Source organism: Esox lucius, chromosome 8 (assembly GCF_011004845.1).
Source record: "Esox lucius isolate fEsoLuc1 chromosome 8, fEsoLuc1.pri, whole genome shotgun sequence".
NCBI lineage: Eukaryota > Metazoa > Chordata > Actinopteri > Esociformes > Esocidae > Esox > Esox lucius.
In genome coordinates this window covers 182,471-202,133 of record NC_047576.1, presented here as the reverse complement: position 1 = coordinate 202,133, position 19,663 = coordinate 182,471, and the positions used below count along the sequence as shown (strand labels likewise).

At 42.1% G+C, this 19,663-nt stretch overlaps 1 protein-coding gene across 2 annotated transcripts in view; it reads right to left on the bottom strand.

Moving 5' to 3' along the window:
* The window catches only part of LOC105029432 (Nance-Horan syndrome protein), an 80,245-nt gene extending 65,715 nt beyond the window's left edge, over window positions 1-14,530 (bottom strand). For both annotated transcript variants that reach the window (XM_020049057.2, XM_020049058.2), the window contains exon 1: window positions 14,069-14,530. In XM_020049057.2, the coding sequence (XP_019904616.2) occupies window positions 14,069-14,348 (280 nt within the window). In that variant the 5' untranslated portion in view covers window positions 14,349-14,530. The remainder of the gene's footprint in view (window positions 1-14,068) is intronic.
* Window positions 14,531-19,663: the final 5,133 nt, after the last annotated feature.

Sequence of the window (19,663 nt, the reverse complement as noted above, 5' to 3'; positions counted from 1 at the left end):
CTAATGACACGGTCCCGATTCCCAACTTTACTAATGACACGGCCCCGATACCCAACATTACTAATGACACGGTCCCGATACCCAACATTACTAATGATACGGTCCCGATACCCAACATTACTAATGATACGGTCCCGATACCCAACATTACTAATGATACGGTCCCGATACCCAACATTACTAATGATACGGTCCCGATACCCAACATTACTAATGATACGGTCCCGATACCCAACATTACTAATGACACGGTCCCGATACCCAACTTTACTAATGACACGGTCCCGATTCCCAACTTTACTAATGACACGGCCCCGATACCCAACATTACTAATGACACGGTCCCGATACCCAACATTACTAATGACACGGTCCCGATACCCAACATTACTAATGATACGGTCCCGATACCCAACATTACTAATGATACGGTCCCGATACCCAACATTACTAATGATACGGTCCCGATACCCAACATTACTAATGACACGGTCCCGATACCCAACATTACTAATGACACGGTCCCGATACCCAACATTACTAATGACACGGTCCCGATACCCAACATTACTAATGATACGGTCCCGATACCCAACATTACTAATGATACGGTCCCGATACCCAACATTACTAATGATACGGTCCCGATACCCAACATTACTAATGATACGGTCCCGATACCCAACATTACTAATGATACGGTCCCGATACTCAATATTACTAATGATACGGTCCCGATACCCAACATTACTAATGATACGGTCCCGATACTCAATATTACTAATGATACGGTCCCGATACCCAACATTACAGCTGGCCTTGTTTTTCCACTCTGTCTACAGCTGACCTAGAGGTTCACTCTGTCTACAGCTGACCTAGAGGTTCACTCTGTCTACAGCTGACCTAGAGGTTCACTCTGTCTACAGCTGGCCTAGAGGTTCACTCTGTCTACAGCTGGCCTAGAGGTTCACTCTATATACAGCTGGCGTTGTGTTTCACTCTGTCTACAGCTGGCCTAGAGGTTCTCTGTCTATAGCTGGCCTTGTTTTTCACTCTGTCTACATCTAGCCTCGTGTTTCACTCTATATACAGCTAGCCTCGTGTTTCACTGTATATACATCTAGCCTCGTGTTTCACTCTATATACAGCTAGACTCGTAGTTCACTCGGTCTATTGCTGGCCTTGATGTTCACTCTGTTAACGTGTTGCTGGCATCAAATAAAAAATTGGCATGTATTTTTCCAAAAACAAGAACATTTCACAGTTTCAACATTCAATATGCTGTCTATGTACTACTATCCCTAAAAATATAGGGATACATGATTTGCACATCATTGCATTCTGTTTGTATTTGCATTTTATGCAGCATCCAAACTATTTTGGAAATGGGGGTGTAAATGAAAGGCAAAGGAGTTGAGTGGGCAGTTTCTGTGTTACATTAGCATTGATGGTGGAGCACAGCACTATACTGGGGAAGGTGCCAGTAGAAGAGGTTCCTCTTCATTGGTAACTAACACATTACTCTAACTACACAACAGACCCAGGCACTTTGCAAGGCAGTTCAAACATAATCTTTCTGTAAAGCCTGACTGGAGTTGTACTCTCTGGAGGATGACTGAAGCTGACCCTGTCCTGGCCCCGTTGTCATGACGCAACAAGACAACAAAACCACATTTCCCATAAATGACTCAACATGAGGAAACAGCCTTTCCAAGAACCCTTTCTCCTGGCTGATTCTGAAAAACAACATCTGAAACCACAATATCGCTCAGGAGAACCATGAATCAGACACCATGAAATGATCAGAAAGCTTTCTGGAAAATTAGTTTTTACTTGAAGGATTGAAGAAAGGAGTAGAAGCTTCTTTTATATTAGGGTGGTCCTGTAACTGTGAAATATCCCAGATGTTTCTGTTTAGAAGGCAGTCTCCTTTCAGTTTCATATTTCATATTTCAAATGTCACACTTCATGTTTTATATTTCATACTTAATATTTCAGGTTACATAGCATTGTGCATTAAACCAAACACAAAACTTTAGGATATGCTGCTGTTCAAAAGCTGAACATACAACCTATCAACGTGTTAAGGAAATTAGTTTGACCCTGTACTCCTTACCCTGTTCTCTGTTTTCTTGATCCTGTTCTGATCCTGTTCTTCTGATCCTGTTCTCCTTACCCTGTTCTCTGTTTTCTTGATCCTGTTCTGACCCTGTTCTCCTGACCCTGTTTCCCCCCTTCTCCTGACTGCATATTTCAGCCTCAGACTTCTTGAAATTAATGTTTTTTCTCAAAAGGGATGGGTATTATACAAAACAGTTTCTCCTAAATCCGGGGCTTGGCACCAAGTGAGAGCCGGGCTACTCGGCCACAGGCTACTAAGGTGAAATAGGTGATGTTTTTATGATTTTGAATGGAAATCAAGTGTACATTTTGGTCGAGCTAGCTAGCTACACGTGTGATGGAATCAGAACTAAGAAACATGATTATTTATAATGTTATCCCTACACCCATTCCATTTGGCTAGAGAGTTTCAGCAAAAGCTGTTAACATACTTATAGATGTGTATAACTAACAAAAAAAATGTAACTGCTCCATAATACTTAAAGAATACTGTTTAATGAATTCAAGTAAATTAAAAAGGCTGTGCATATGTTCTGAAAACGACAGTGTCTGGGCCATTAGAAATTAATGTTGGGCCTGTAGTCTTTTGGCCAACTAACCTAACTGGGGTTAAGGAAAAAAGGTTTTTGTAGATCCCTGAGGGTAGTTTCGCTTCCAGAGGCCCTGTGAACTTTGTTAGGATACATGGCATAATTGACTGTCAAGTACCAGGAGATCCTCCAGCAGGACAATGATCCAAAGCATTCTTCCTGATCCACACAAATGTTCCACTAACTACAGAATAAAGCTTTTGCAATAGGCATCCCAGTTCCCTGACCTAAACCCCATTGAAAACGTGGGGTGAGCTGAAGAGCAGATTCCACAAGCTAGGACCAAGAACTCTGAATGTCCTAGAGAGATTCTGCATGGATAAATTGTCTCAGATCACTCACTATGTCTACTCCCACCTCAAACATTAGAGGAGAGTCACTGCTGTTATATTAGCAAGGGAAGGGTGTACAAAGCATACTAGTTCTGACATGTTTTGAGAATTTTTTTTATTTATTGATAAAGAATTTGTCTGATCACAGCCACATCCCCAGTTATAAAATAATTTTTCCCCTCAATAATTTCAGTTTGTTTTTCAATTGCATTGTTCAAGTTATAGGTCACATTAAAGGTGGAAAAGTTCTGACATGATTTATCTTTGTCTCATTCTTTTTCATCACAAGAACCTGGCATTTAAACAGGGGTGTATATCCACTGTATATCCTCTTTTCTCTGGGTGATCTGTTACCTTTGTTGTCTATCATTCCCAGAATTTGTTCCCAATTTGTTTAGAATGGTAAAAAAAGACATAGTGGAAAGATCAACTGATTACTCCGGCTGCAGAAAAACAGATTTTGTCTGCTTCAGAGATAGTTGAGTTGAGCCAAAGTTCCAAGAGCACAGCATGCGGAAGAGAATGTCTTTGATGACATTCTGGAATGTAGAGTATAATTATTCAACCAGAAATGACATAGGGAGCTAGTGTGACATGGGCTGGATTTACCCATACTATTATGATGGAGTACAGATCAATAAACTGAATTAACCAGTCACGAATCAACATGTGACTGAGCCTGGTGGTCCTTAATGCAACTTTCTAACGCTGACCCCAACTCAATCCCTAACCCATACACCCCTACGATTCTACACCCACCCTCACCCACAAACCTGGTTCAGCTCTGTTTACAACAAGCCTGGAGTAATAGCAAGCTATTCAATTTGTTTTTCATAGAACACATCAATGGTGTATGTTTTCAACATGAAGTTGAAACTTGTTTTCAACATGTAGTTGCAAAAAAGTTGTGCAGGGAGTGGAGAGGGGGGGCTGTGGGAGTGGAGCAGGGGGGCTGTTGGAGTGGAGTAGGCATGGGCTGTGGTTGTGGAGCGGGGGTGGGCTGTGGGAGTGGAACAGGGGGGCTGTGGGGGTGGAGCGTGGGTGGGCTGTGGGGGTGGAGCGTGGGTGGGCTGTGGGGGTGGAGCGGTGTTGTGGGAATGGAGCCAGGGGGGCTGTGGTGGTGGAGCGGGGGGGCTGTGGGAGTGTAGCGGGGGACGGCTGTGGGAGTGGAACAGGGGGGCTGTGGTGGTGGAGCGGGGGGGCTGTGGGAGTGGAGCGGGGGAGGTCTGTGGGTGTGGAGCGTGGGTGGGCTGTGGGAGTGGAACAGGGGGCTGTGGTGGTGGACCGGGGAGTGGAGCGGGGGAGGTCTGTGGGTGTGGAGCGGGGGTGGGCTGTGGGAGTGCAGCGTGGGGGCTGTGGGTGTGGAGAGGGGGTGGGCTGTGGGAGTGCAGCGTGGGGGCTGTGGGTGTGGAGAGGGGGTGGGCTGTGGGAGTGGAGCGGGGGTGGGCTGTGGGAGGGGAGCAGGGGGGCTGTGGGTGTGGAGCAGGGGGTGGGCTATGGGAGTGGAGCGGGGGTGGGCTGTGGGAGTGAAGCAGGGGTGGTCGTCAGTTTAGGTTCAGGGTAAATTACTTTGGAAACCTTCCCTACTTTCAGACTGCCTGATATATACAGATCTGGAAGAAATTAAGATACCACTGCAAAATTATCAGTTTCTCTGGTTTTACTATTCATAAGTATGTGTTTGAGTAAAATGAACAGTTTTGTTTTATCCTATAAACTATTGACAACATTATTTCCAAATTCCAAATACAATTTTTGTCCTTTAGAGTATTTATTTATATAAAATAACAACTGGTCAAAAGAACCAAAAAAATATGCATTGTTTTCAGACCTCAAATAATGTAAAGAAAACAAATTAATATTCATTTTTCAACAACAAATACTAATCTTTTAACTTAGGAAGAGTTCAGAAATCAATATTTGGTGGAATAACCCAGATTTTTTATTACAGCTGTTATGCGTCTTGGCATGCTCTCCACCAGTCTGTCACATTACTGTTGGGTGACTTTATGCCACTCCTGGCACAAAAATTTTGTTTGGCTTTGTTTGATGACTTGTGACCATCCATCTTCCTCTTGATCAAATTCCAGAGGTTTTCAATGGGGTTTGGGTCTGGATATTGGGCTGGTCATGACAGGGTCCTTGTGGTCCTCCATCCACACATTGATTGACCTGGCTGTGTGGCATGGAGCATTGTCCTGCTGGAAAAAACTATTCTCAGAGTTGAGGAATATTGTCACAGCAGAAGAAAGCAGGTGTTCTTCCAGGATTACCTTGTACTTGGATTGGTTCATGTGTCCTTCACAAAAACAAATCTGCCCAAATCTGAAGCATCCCCAGATCATCACCAATCCTCCACCAAATGTGAGTGAGTGCGAGACACTGTGGCTTGTAGACCTCTCCAGGTCTCCGTCTAACCATTAGACAACAGGTGTTGGGCAAAGCTGAAAATTGAAAGATTACCTTACTCCATTCCTCTACGGTCCAATCCTTATTGTCTTCTTAGCCTGGCTCTTCTTTGCTTCTCATTTATGAAATTTTTTTTCCAGCTTTGCACGACTTCAGCCCTGCCCATAGGAGCCTGTTTCAAACCATCCTCACTGTGCAATTCACCCCAGCTGCCATTCTTTTTATAGGTCACTTGATGTCATCCTATGGTTGTTGAGTGACATTCGAATGAGTTGACAGTCATCTCGGTCAGTGGACAGTCGTTTTCGCCCTCTGCCAGTCTGATGCTTTGTTGTTCCCAATGACTGTTGCTTGACCTTGTTCTTATGAACCGCCGTCTTTTAAATTTTCAGGATGGAAGCAACCTGAAGGTCACTGCCATCTGCATGACTTAGCATCACACTGGGGCTGACCTGATATGGCTTTTTTCCACTGCATGGTACCGGCTCAACTCTACTTGTCTCGCCTCGACTCAGGAAAACTGCCGTGACGCCACCTCCAATGTGACCCAAACGGGAACAACAATGGAGGATATCGTAAAGAATAATGTACTGAATGAACTACTGAACCATCCATTAACCCCAACTCCATCAATTAACCCTAACTCCATCCATTAACCCTAACTCCATCCATTAACCCTAACTCTATCAAGCTTTAAACGTAAAGTGGCAAATCAAAATTAAACTAAATCTGGATATCATGGTCACAGACCCTGTTTGAAAAACTGTGAAAATTTTGAATATAATTATTGCCCTGCAGTATAAAAGATAACTGTAGATTTAAGTGTATACACCTTACAACTCAACACCAACACATTTAAAGCAACCTACATAACCCCTCCATCTCCATTAAAAGGTATAAATAATTGCTTATTAATTGCCGGCTATAATACCACACTTACTGACTCAAGAGTAGCCTACTGTAAACAAGGCAGTGTTTATACTTGTAGTAGCCTACTGTACACAAGGCAATGTTTATACTGGTAGTAGCCTACTGTACACAAGGCAGTGTTTATACTTGTAGTAGCCTACTGTACACAAGGCAGTGTTTACACTGGTAGTAGCCTACTGTACACAAGGCAGTGTTTATACTGGTAGTAGCCTACTGTACACAAGGCAGTGTTTATACTGGTAGTAGCCTACTGTACACAAGGCAATGTTTATAATATTGCCTTGTGTACAGACATTAATACTTGACCAGTGCTTGACATTAATACTTTGACCAGTGCAATTTATGCCAGTTAGCCAATAGAAAAACCCAGAGGAGGAAAAAGACGAGGTGCTTTTGTAGGTTACAAAAACAGTGTGTCTTTGTGGGTCTCTCACGGTGATAACGAGTTGATTTCAATGCCAGTATATAGGTCCAAACCAAGAGGAGTTTTGGGAAAATACGATGGCTCAAATTACGAGTCTGGTCCTATGCACTGGCACTGAAATTAACCCATTTCAATGCAATGCGTCGTTCTCGTCTCAGCTTGCTTTGCTTTGCTGTACGCTTTGAGTCACTTTTGACCAATCAGAAGTCTTACGTGTTTTCACATCACCTTTTGGTATCGTCTAAGCTCGCTTGGAACCTCGACAGAACAGGTACAAAAAAAATATCTGGTACCAGGTACTATCCTAACTTTTGCCCAATGGAAAAGCAGAAAAGGCGTGGCGAGTTGAGCCGTTACCATGCAGTGGAAAAGCGCCAATATTGGAGTTTATCTTGCAGCAGGTATTCAGAAGCTACTTGCAACACTCTTTCACAGGAATGCATCAGTAATGACTGATTCATGTCCTCTAGTTAACTACTACAAATAGAATCTGCACCATTCATCAGAAACCTTTCATTAAGAAGCACCTCCACAATTAACCTCTCCTCCCCCTCTCAACACACTCTCCCTCTTCTTCCTATCTTGGCAACCCTCTATTTTCTCTCACCCCTCTCCTCTCAAACTCATCTAACTTCTCTCCTTCTCCCAAACACCCTTTCCTTTATATCATTTACTCAGCAGGGTTATTGGGTTTTGGTTATGGAGGTAGGAGTTAGGGGATAGGGGAAGGGGTTAGGGCTATGGAATGCTTAACTTGACTGAAATGGTTGAGTGGAAAATACTTGAATAGTAGGCTTGAGTATGGCCAGACACAGGGACCAGCAATACGGACAGCTGGGCCAGTAGCAGTGTTTAGTATAGCCAGCTCTGGCCAGTAGCAGGGTTTAGTATGGTCTGCCTGGCCAGTAGCAGGGTTTAGTATGGTCAGCTGGGCCAGTAGCAGGGTTTAGTATGTCCAGCTGGGCCAGTAGCAGGGTTTAGTATAGCCAGCTGTGGCCAGTAACAGGGTTTAGTATGGTCAGCTGGGCCAGTAGCAGGGTTTAGTATGGTCAGCTAGACCAGTAGCAGGGTTTAGTATGGTCAGCTGGGCCAGTAGCAGGGTTTAGTATGTCCAGCTGGGCCAGTAGCAGGGTTTAGTATAGCCAGCTGTGGCCAGTAACAGGGTTTAGTATGGTCAGCTGGGCCAGTAGCAGGGTTTAGTATGGTCAGCTAGACCAGTAGCAGGGTTTAGTATGGTCAGCTGGGCCAGTAGCAGGGTTTAGTATGTCCAGCTGGGCCAGTAGCAGGGTTTAGTATAGCCAGCTGTGGCCAGTAACAGGGTTTAGTATGGTCAGCTGGGCCAGTAGCAGGGTTTAGAAAGGTCAGCTGGGCCAGTAGCAGGGTTTAGAATGGTCAGCTGGGCCAGTAGTAGGGTTTAGAATGGACAGCTGGGCCAGTAGTAGGGTTTAGAATGGTCAACCTGGCCAGAGACAGGGACTAGCAGTTTTGAGGTACCTGCTTAAGGACAGACTGATCTCTGCTTTCAATGTCTGTTGCTAAGCTATAAGACAGCTGTTCAGTTTAATATACAACTAAAATGGTATCATCAATATTAAAGATGAATCAAGGTTTGGCTTCCAGTAGTTCTATTAGGATAACAATAGCAGAGCAAAACACTTGAGCTGACTTTGCTTCTAATATGAGCTTGCTTCCAGTTAGAGTAAACCGGAGTCGACCACATCACATAGCAGCCCCCGACCACATCACATAACAGCCCCCGACCACATCACATAACAGCCCCCGACCACATCACATAACAGCCCCCGACCACATCACATAACAGCCCCCGACCACATCACATAACAGCCCCCAACCACATCACATAACAGCCCCCAACCACCTCACATAACAGCCCCCGACCACATCACATAACAGCCCCCAACCACATCACATAACAGCCCCCAACCACCTCACATAACAGCCCCCAACCACCTCACATAACAGCCCCCAACCACCTCACATAACAGCCCCCAACCACATCACATAACAGCCCCAGGCCTCATAACTCTGCAAAACAATGCCACAGCTGGAAAACACAGAGATGACATCAGCTGAGTGTAATGTAAATGAAAACAAAGTTGCAGCTTCAACACTGTCTCTGAGTTCTTACTGCCTCTAAACCAGAGAGGTAGAGTCAGACAGAGAGAATGGGACAGAGACAGGCTGAATCAGAGACAGATTGAGAGACAGATAGAGAGACTGGGACAGAGACAGGCTGAATCAAAGACAGACTGAGAGACAGAGAGAGAGAATTGGACAGAGACAGGCTGAATCAGAGACAGACTGAGAGACAGACAGAGACTGGGACAGAGGGAGCATGAATCAGAGACAGACTGAGAAACAGACAGAGACTGGGACAGAGACAGGCTGAATCAGAGAAAGATTGAGAGACAGAGAGACTGGGACAGAGACAGGCTGAATCAGAGAAAGATTGAGAGACAGAGAGACTGGGACAGAGACAGAGACAGGCTGAATCAGAGACAGACTGAGAGACAGAGAGAGAGAATGGGACAGAGACAGGCTGAATCAGAGACAGACTGAGAGACAGACAGAGACTGGGACAGAGACAGGCTGAATCAGAGACAGACTGAGAAACAGACAGAGACTGGGACAGAGACTGGGACAGAGACTGGGACAGAGACTGGGACAGAGACAGGCTGAATCAGAGAAAGATTGAGAGACAGAGAGACTGGGACAGAGACAGGCTGAATCAGAGAAAGATTGAGAGACAGAGAGACTGGGACAGAGACAGGCTGAATCAGAGAAAGATTGAGAGACAGAGACAGGCTGAATCAGTGAGACAGACTGAGAGACAGACAGAGTTTGGGAAACTGAGACAAACAGATGGTGAGACAGACTTTGTGAGCCAGTTGCCAAGTGCAACCAGTGGAGCAAGATTGTGGACATCATTGCGTGATCATGAACATCATCATGTGTTTACTTTATCTTGTCGTGCTCACTTGTAACCATTTGAACATTTGAAATCACATTACGCAGACTATAATATTACATTCAAATTACCTTCATCCTTCTTAAAAATGTGTGTAATGACAACTTAAAATTGTAGATTTGCTTATTTTACTTTTGTTATTATAGCTTTTAATTTTTTATTTGCTTTGGTTATGTAAACAAATGCTTCCCATGCCAATAAAGCCCATAAATGGAAAATGTAACTGAATTTGAATTAAGAATGAAAGACAGAGAAACAGACAGGGAAAGACAGACAGACAGGGACAGAGGGCCAGGGACAGACAGGGACAGACAGACTGAGTCAGAGAGACAGGGACACAGAGACAGACAGACTGGGACAGAGAGACAGGGACAGAAAAACAGACAGAGAGACAGACAGACTGGGACAGAGAGACAGACAGACTGGGACAGAGAGACAGGAACAGAGAGACAGACAGACTGGGACAGAGAGACAGACAGACTGGGAAAGAGAGCCGGGCATAGATACCGTTACTTGCCCGAGATACTGGACCCCTTGGTAAAGATGAGCAAAAATAAAAAATCCAAGAGATTTTAGACCAAACTCTGACTGCCCCTGCCAGGGGACTAAAACTGGGTTAGCGTTGTATCTTCTAATAGGACAATTATCTGCATCCAGATCCACACCAGAATGGCTTATTGAACACCCGTTGGGTGAGCTTAAGAGCAGACTCGAAACAGTATGTTCTAATGTTATCATCTGATGCTGTTCATCACCAAAACATTCAGGACGACAACAGTTTTGATGCAAAGATTCATTTAAAGAACTGAGTATCTAGTTCTATGACCCATATACAAACCTGATTCCAAACAAGTTGGGACACTGTACATTTGTGAATAAAAACAGAATGCAATGATGTGGACATTTCAAATTTCAATATTTTATTCAGAATACAACATAGTTCTAGAACTTGGATATAACTGTCAGCATTGATGGTGCCTTTCCAGATGTGTAGACTGCCCATGCCACACGCACTCATGCAACCCCATACCATCAGAGATGCAGGCTTGTGAACTGAGCTCTGATAACAACTTGGGTTGTCCTTGTCCTCTTTAGTCCAGATGACATAGCGTCCCAGTTTTCCAAAACTTCTAATTTTGATTCGTCTGACCACAGAACACTTTTCCACTTTGCCACAGTCCATTTTAAATTATCCTTGGCCCAGAGAAAACACCTGCACTTCTGGATTCTGTTTAGATACGGCTTCTTTTTTGACCTATAGAGTTTTAGCCGGAAACGGCGAATGGCACAGTGGATTGTGTTCACCGACAATGTTTTCTGGAAGTATTCCTGAGCCCATGTTGTGATTTCCATTACAGTATAATTCCTGTATGTGATGCAGTGCCGTCTGAGGGCCCGAAGATCACGGGCATCCAGTATGGTTTTCCGGCCTTGACCCTTGACTTGGTTGGTGCATTCCCTTCATTCTAACTAATAAAAAAAGTGAAAGGATGTTGTTGAACTGGAGAAGACAGAGACCAGTCTTCATGGTCATACTATTGACACAGGAAATTATCACAAATCAGCAATTGTATCACATTTACCAAGAATAACTGTTTCAATCACTTTGTAACTGTTTCAATCACCGACAATGTTTTCTGGAAGTATTCCTGAGCCCATGTTGTGATTTCCATTACAGTATAATTCCTGTATGTGATGCAGTGCCGTCTGAGGGCCCGAAGATCACGGGCATCCAGTATGGTTTTCCGGCCTTGACCCTTGACTTGGTTGGTGCATTCCCTTCATTCTAACTAATAAAAAAAGTGAAAGGATGTTGTTGAACTGGAGAAGACAGAGACCAGTCTTCATGGTCATACTATTGACACAGGAAATTATCACAAATCAGCAATTGTATCACATTTACCAAGAATAACTGTTTCAATCACTTTGTTTTTGATTACCTGATAAATTAACTAAACAATCTGATGGTGACCTTTTGACTAGTGGGACTGATAATGAAATGCTGATTTGTAGTTGATTATAACTCGCTTGATAACAGAGTCATAGTTGTTGGCAGGAGATTCGCTATACTCTAACACGTACGTAACCGACAATACTTCTTGGTTAAGTGAGCAGGGTAATAATATTCCAATAAGTTAATTTGAGGACACATCTCAGTCTTCCGACATACCGGAACCCAGTGGGGTATGACTGTGATTAGGCAAGTCCATAATAGTAATTGGACATGGACGTGGAATAGTCTAGTTAGTCTGTAGGACGTCAGACAGTATTGGATAAATCTGAATGATAGTTTAGTCTTAATGCTAAAGTTACCAACAGTGTGTAAAATGTGGGCGTGGATGATATAAAGCACAGTCAGGGGAAGATAGTTTGGCTCACAAATGGTTCTTCTTATCAGAGATACAAAATATCTTACTTCATTTTGTCCAATCAGAGTTGTAACCCAGAGTTATATAAAGCAGTTTGTATGTCTATGGTTCTAACCCATATTTTCCGCTCCAGACTGGAGTCTGGTCTGGCTGCAGGGAGCAGGAATGTGGAACATTGCCAGCCACATGCTCTTCTCTCAAAGAAGGAAGTTAGAGAACGTTAGTAGCTAGAGAACGTTAGTAGCTAGAGAACGTTAGTAGCTAGAGAACGTTCACAACCAACACTATACTCTGCCCTGTAATCCTAAACCCTAACCTTGTCAAGTCCTCATTCAACCAGAGGACTTGCTCTCTTTAAATAAACCACAGAAAGTGGTCTTAGCGGTTAGGGTTTGTCCCCATGGGAGGGGATCACACGGCTCCAACCGGTTTGGATGTTCGAAGAGAAGAGCTGTTATATTTATGTCCTTTTTCTTATCAAAAAGTAGATGAAACATTTGCTTTGGTATATTTTTCTTGTCATGCACAGGACTCAGGTTTTGGCTACCAAGACTGGGGTAGTAAATAAATGTCATCATTGCCAAAATCCCCAAACTACCCTATTATAGTTAATATCCTAGAAAGCTGATTTTTTTATAACCCAACCTGAAGCCTTAACCTGCTGACTCCAGGACATGATTTTACCAGGATTATGTTTAGGGCAGTGAACACTGCGTAGCGAATCAATACAGACAGGTAAACCACTGTGACCACAGGAAGAGTTTGAGTAAGATGTTTAGACAGGTAGACAAACAGATGATTAGACAGGCAGACAGGCAGATGATTAGACAGGTAGAGAGAGACAGGTAAACAGACAGAGACAACTGTCTGAAAAAGACAATACAAATAGAGGGACAGATAGAAAGAAACATGTAGACAAAAGACAGACCAATAGATAAACTGACAGACTGACAGATAAATAAACAGACACCTACAGACAAGATAGAGAGACAAACAGTGTAGGCGAAGACAGAGGGTTATACAAAGGGACAGACAGCGAGATCACACACATAAACACAGTTCATATATAGGGTGTTAGAAACTGTGTCATGTGGGGATAAATGAACAGAGGTTACAAGGCCAACATTTACCCACCCTAATCTTTAATTACAAAGAAAAACACAACAGCAATAAACAAAACAAACAAAAGGCCCCATCTGGTGCAACAACCGCCTGGTGTCAACCCCCATACTCCTGCACACGGACTTCACCCAGCACAGAGGCACAGCCAACTAATCCTCACCCACTAGTGTCAAAGCAAACTAACGCTCACCCACCGCACGGAGGCACAGCTAAGTAATTATTATCATCACACAGGTCGTTTAACTATACAGATCCTTTAAATATTACTTAAAATATTTAATAATATTACTTTTAATATTACTGATGCACAGAGAAGTGCGATGGCACCTCTCGCTTGGTTATCAAAACTGGCGTTTGCCTACTATAGGCTACAATGCGGCTATAACTAAGAAACAATGAACACGCCCCGCCGGGCGATCTACTGCATTCAGAATAGACTGCAATAGAGTCGAATAGAATAGTAACATATCAATAGACATACAAAAATGCTTTAAAAACAATGATATGCACACACATACAGAGTTGAAATATGGGCATGGAGAGGGTACCCAAGGACTGTGAATTAAGGATTACTATTCCATAGTGCATAAAAAGGCTTTAGACAGTTCTGTAATTACTCTTACAAGGTTTTAGTTTTAATATTCAGGGCACCGACCCCACTTTTCCCCCCATGTGAGTTGCAGCGGATTAGAAGACCAGCCCGGCTGCGCCGCACACAGCAGAGAACACATGGCATGCCGTCCAAGTAGAGAAAGTAGCAACGAAGAAACCGAAGTACTCACGCACTGCCTCCTGCTTGGGGTCTAACCCACAGATTGTCGGCTGGAGCTTGCCGATTTTACTCTGTAATCCCCAGACCCGTTGGTTAATAGACACGATGTCGATCTCCAGCTCCTGGAATAACGAGCACGCATGTCCGGCCAGGTCCGATAGCTGCCGTAAAGTCCCGGACAGAGCAACATTGTTGACCGTACATAGTTCATCTAAAAACAAATCATCTCCAGTCGGGACTGAATGCCTGCACAGTAACTGAGGTTCCACGATCCGTTTGGCAAATGGCATTATAAGATGCACCGATTCAGGAATGTCTGACTGTGCTCAAGAAAAGTCTGCCCCAATAAATTATTTTCGATACAAAACGTGCCCAGAATAATCCAAATGTCCGAGTTTTAGTGTTTCTTCAGTCATAGTTTAATTCTCTACATCTGAAATCTTAGTCTCGCTATCCTCGCTGCTCCTCTGGTTATCAGCTGCCAATTCGTAGTATGTTTTTCAGAGCTTTAAAAGTGAGGTGGTAAAAAAGAAAACCCTAAAACCTGGCACGGATTAGAACCTATTTCGGATCTGGATTTAGTGCAAGGCGCGAAACTACCAATGATGAAGGATCCTCTGTCCAACCACGCGCTCAGAACACTACCGCCACAGCTGAAGTATTGGTTGTTAATAACAGTCGGATTTAAAAATATTTTATGTCGTGAGTCTATTGTTTTTATGTTTTCATTTGCAACATAAGGATTAGCTATAAAAGAGACCTAGATCGGACTCTGTATAGATAAAGGTAAAATAAAAAATGAAAGAAATGTGTATATGGTAATATAGCCTGTCAAATTAACTGTCCTGTGATATTGACAATGGGTTAGTTGGTACATGTCCTTTATTGTACCTACAGTAAAGAAAAAGCGTGCAGTGGATTAAGAACGGCCCAATTCATTACAATGAAAAGAAAAATATAAAAATACAATAGATGAATCCTTGATGAATTACAGTTCCCAGAACTGTTTACTGAATCACCCTGGTATCTCATAAAATCACCAGTCTTTTGTGAGATAATACCCTACATCGATGTCTAAACAGCTGCAGATTAAACAGAGGTTATTCCTCTGATTGCACCAGAACTTGCATTACAGAAAAAGTATTTATTGGTAAAACATAGAAAAATAGAAATAGAATAGAAAATGTATACATAACTGAATAAAACCTAGAATAAGAGAACAAAAATAGAATAAAACCAAAATAAAAACATAGAAGCAATTAAATGTGCTTTACAAAGAAAAAGAGAAATATAAAAATAACCTGGATTGACAAATTGCTATGTTTAGTGCACTTATAAGATATTCTGGTAGTTTATTCCAGTTGTGTGCAGCATAACTGCTAAATGCAGATTTGCCATGTTTAGTTTGGACTCTGGGCTCTACTTGCTGACCTGAGTTCATGGATCTAAGAGCCCTGCTAGGTTTATACTCTTCAAACATATCACAAATGTATTCGGGGCAAAAGCCAACTGACTAGAAGCCAGTGCAAAGATTTAAGAACTGGAGTGATGTGCTCAGTTCTCTTGGTCCTGTTTAACATTCTAGCTGTATCATCCTGAATGAGCTGCAACAGTTTGACAGTCTTTTTGAGTAGTCCAGTTAAGAGACCATTACAGTAGTCAACCTTACTAGAGCTAAAAGCATCAATGAGTTTCGTCTTTCTGGGACACCAAGCCTTTGATTCTGGCTATATTTTTAATATGATAGAATGCTGTTTTGGTGACCACTTTGATGTGACTCTTGAACGTGAGGTCTGAGATCAGAAAACCAAGATTACTCACATGGTCCCTGGTTTTTAGGGCCAGAGAATTTCAGCCTATCTATAAGTGTTCTATAAGTTTTTTATGATCTACAGTGTCAAATGCTGCACAGAGATCTAATAGAACTAGAACTGTTTATTTGTTTGAATCAGTATTCAGCCATATATCATTTAAAACTTTTATCAGAGCCATTTCAGTACAGTGGTGAGGTCGATAGCTTGACTGAAATTTGTCTAAGAGACAAATTGCTGAGTTGATTGAAGACAACCTTCTCACTGATCTTGGCTATGAAAGGGAGATTTGATACAGGTCTATAGTTGTTCATTATAGATGCATCCAGTGTTCTCTTTTTTAATAAGGGCTTAATGGCAGCTGTTTATGGAGAAGTTGGGAAAATGCCTGATTGCAGAGAGCTATTAACTATTTGCTGTAGGTCAATTTTTATAGCATTAAAAATAGTTAAAAAAAAGTTAGATGGCAGTCTGTCAAGACAACATGTGGAAGCTTTAAGATGTCAAACTGTTTCTTCAAGTGATTTTTGATCATTTGTATTTAATTGGGACATAATAACCAAGTGATGTCTAGGTGGTCATGGTGACGGTACAGAGTCCTTGTAAGACTGTGTAGTTCTGATGGTCTGTTTAATAATTTAGGGTTAGGGTTATGTAATGTCATTTCACGTGCAAATTCTTTACATTTCATAGTGGATATGAGTTCTGATGCTATCTGCTTTAGTGGGTTTGTAAGCTTGTCGACCATGACAAATAAAGTGCAGGTATTGTTGATATTCTTGTTGATCATTCCCGTTAAATGTTGCTGTCTGGCCCTGTGTAACTCATTGTTGAAGCTACCAAGGCTTTGTTTATAGATGTCATGGTGAATTTTAAGTTTAGTTTTCCTTATGTTCTGCTTTCCTACATTCTCTTTTCAGGGTTCCTACCATCATGGTGGTTCTCCGTTTTCTGATTGCTCATAGTTTTCTTTATCTTTACCGGTGCAACACGATCCATGACATTCAATATTTTGGCTAATAAAAATATCCAGGTGTACATCAAATGACTCGGCAATTATTATTGTTGAATGCTCAGTTCCATAAACTGAGCATTCTCATTAATGTACATTTTCTTAAGAGAAACAGAGTTTACTTGAACATCCAGGGTGATAAGTGATAAAAAAAAGACATAGAAATAATCAGACAAGGCTAGTCTTTAACCATGACAGAGGAAATATCGAGACCTTTAGAGATAACCAGATCTAGAACGTGGCCTTGAGTGTGTGTACATTCTTTCACATGTTGAGTGAGATCAAAAGTGTCAAGTAGTGCAAAACAATCTTTGGCAGTAATTCAGTAAAATGATCAGTACAATTTGCAGAATATCGTGGAGGTCTGTAAATAGTTAAAAACTAAATTCTGGGCGCACCCTTCAATGTAAAACAGAGGTATTCAAAATAAATAAAATTACCAAGTGTATTTTCTTTGCACTGGAATGTATCTTTGAATAGGGCAGCCACTCCTCCTCCTTTCCTAACATTTCAACATGTATTCATATAACACATAATGCATATAAATTTTTCGGGTGCTGTCTCGTAAAGAATAGTAGCACTACAGTCTTCTGTTAGCCACGTTTCAGAGAGAAACACCAAATCTAGGTTGTAGGATATTAGAATGTCATTTACCAAGAATGATTTGTTGGCGAGAGATCTGATATTAAGTAAAGCCAGCTAAATAGAGATAATAGGGGTTCCTGGACTAGTAAATCGACATGTTACAGTTAACAGATTAGACAAGTTTACTTAACAAGTTGCATGCACTCAATTCCTTCTATTACTAATCAGCACAGGAATCGAGATACTGGGTCCCAGGATGTTCTCGAGACAGTCGGCATTGCTATTTGTATAATAGGAGGGACCCGAAGCACATCACCAAGTATATTCTGTGCTCTGTGGAGAGCCCCAAGCTATCAGTCTAACATAGTTACTGTCCTCTGAATAACTAACCCCAATAGAATGATCTAAAACTCCCACAGTATGATTTTATGATTTTAGAAGAGTCACTATCTCTTTGAATAAATAACTCTGTGTTTGATAAGCAAATCCACCAAAGTTGACAGATGGAGATTTAAAGCAGACAGTTCTTCAGATTCTTCTGGTGTTGCGTCATTCAGCTTTACGCTCATATGCCGTCACTTCCACACCAGGCTCCATCTCCAGCTGATCCACCAGGTCCATTCACTAGGTCCATTCACATTCAGCTGAATGAGTATTTAGTTAAATCCCTGACAGGGATGGAAGAGGTGGGAGCTTAAGCTCTTCCTGTGGGATGGCTAATGTCTACAGCAAACTGCCGCCACTGCAAATCTTGCCGCAGACAAAGGAGAGGCAGGAGTGCTGTATGGACACCCTAGGAGAGTGATGGGACAGAGAGCACACCGCAGACCGGACCCACCCTAAACATTGGGAAAGGTCACAGCAGTTGACAATGGACGGAATTTGCATTATTTTCATTATGCATTATTGACCTATTAATCATATTATTTAGTCTTAAAGGGAAAATAGAAGTGTACATGGAGACAGTTTTTATCCACTGCATGGTTTCAAATCCACCTATTGCTCTTATACAGGACAAATCTAAAACAATAAAAAGTTGCAGAACTGCCTTATTTTCAACCATGATGGTATCTGCATCATGATATAGATATACTTGACAACAGCAAAGACTACAGAATTTTTGAGAAAAGAAGAAATGAGATTCCACAGAGGCAACTCTAGAGCAAAATCTTCACTGAGTGATACACCAAACAATGGAAGAAAAATTCACTTGGATTATGTTTGACAGACTCTGAACACAGCCCAGATGCATTTATTAATTCTTACAATTTGTACACGAGCACTGTCAGAAGAGGACTGGTCACCTCTCAGAGCCTGGTTTCTCTCTAGGTTTCTTTCTAAGTTTCAGCCCTTTTAGGGAGTTTTTCCTAGCCACGATGCTTCAACACTGTTGCATGCTCTTTGGGCTTCCAGGCTGGGTGTTTTATAAAAGCACTTTGTGACAACTGCTGATGCATAAAGGGCTTTATAAAATATATTTGATTGATTGATTCAACAGGACGATGAAGGCCTGATATATACTTGAGTTGCTTACCAAGAATCCAGTGGTGGTTTGTGACCCTAAACTATGTGTTAGGAGATTAGGACTAAGGGAGAGAAGCTAAGTGATGTCATGAAGAAGGGTTCTGATCCAACATTTAAAAACAACCAGATTACATTTACATATTACTCAGTTTCTTTCCCATACCCCAAACCCCTAACCCTCAAACTCTAATCCCAGAACACTACCCCTACCCATCTTGGTTTAGGCTGTTCTTCCACATCCCCACCCTTTATTGTAAAGCCATGACAGACAGACACTATATTTTGTAATAATGGACTGCATGTTTTTTAACCCTTTTTCTCATTTCTTTGCAATTAAATATTGTTCAAAATGTCTGGCAGATCATGATAATACCTTAGCGACTACAACATATTTATTACATGTGATAGATGTCCTCCTGCTGGGATATATTTAGAGGTAACACATGGATAACACATATAGATCCAACATCACTTGCAGCTGCCGTGTTGAAATTTAAACCAGAGTTAGTATTTATAGTTCAATGAGATACTCCCTCTCCAACAACCTGTCTGTCTGGCTGACAAACCATCTTTCTGTCTATCTGTCTGTCCAATAACACATCTGTCTGTCTGTCTGACTGACAAACCGCATGTCTGTCTGTCTAATAACACATCTGTCTGTTTGTCTGTCTGT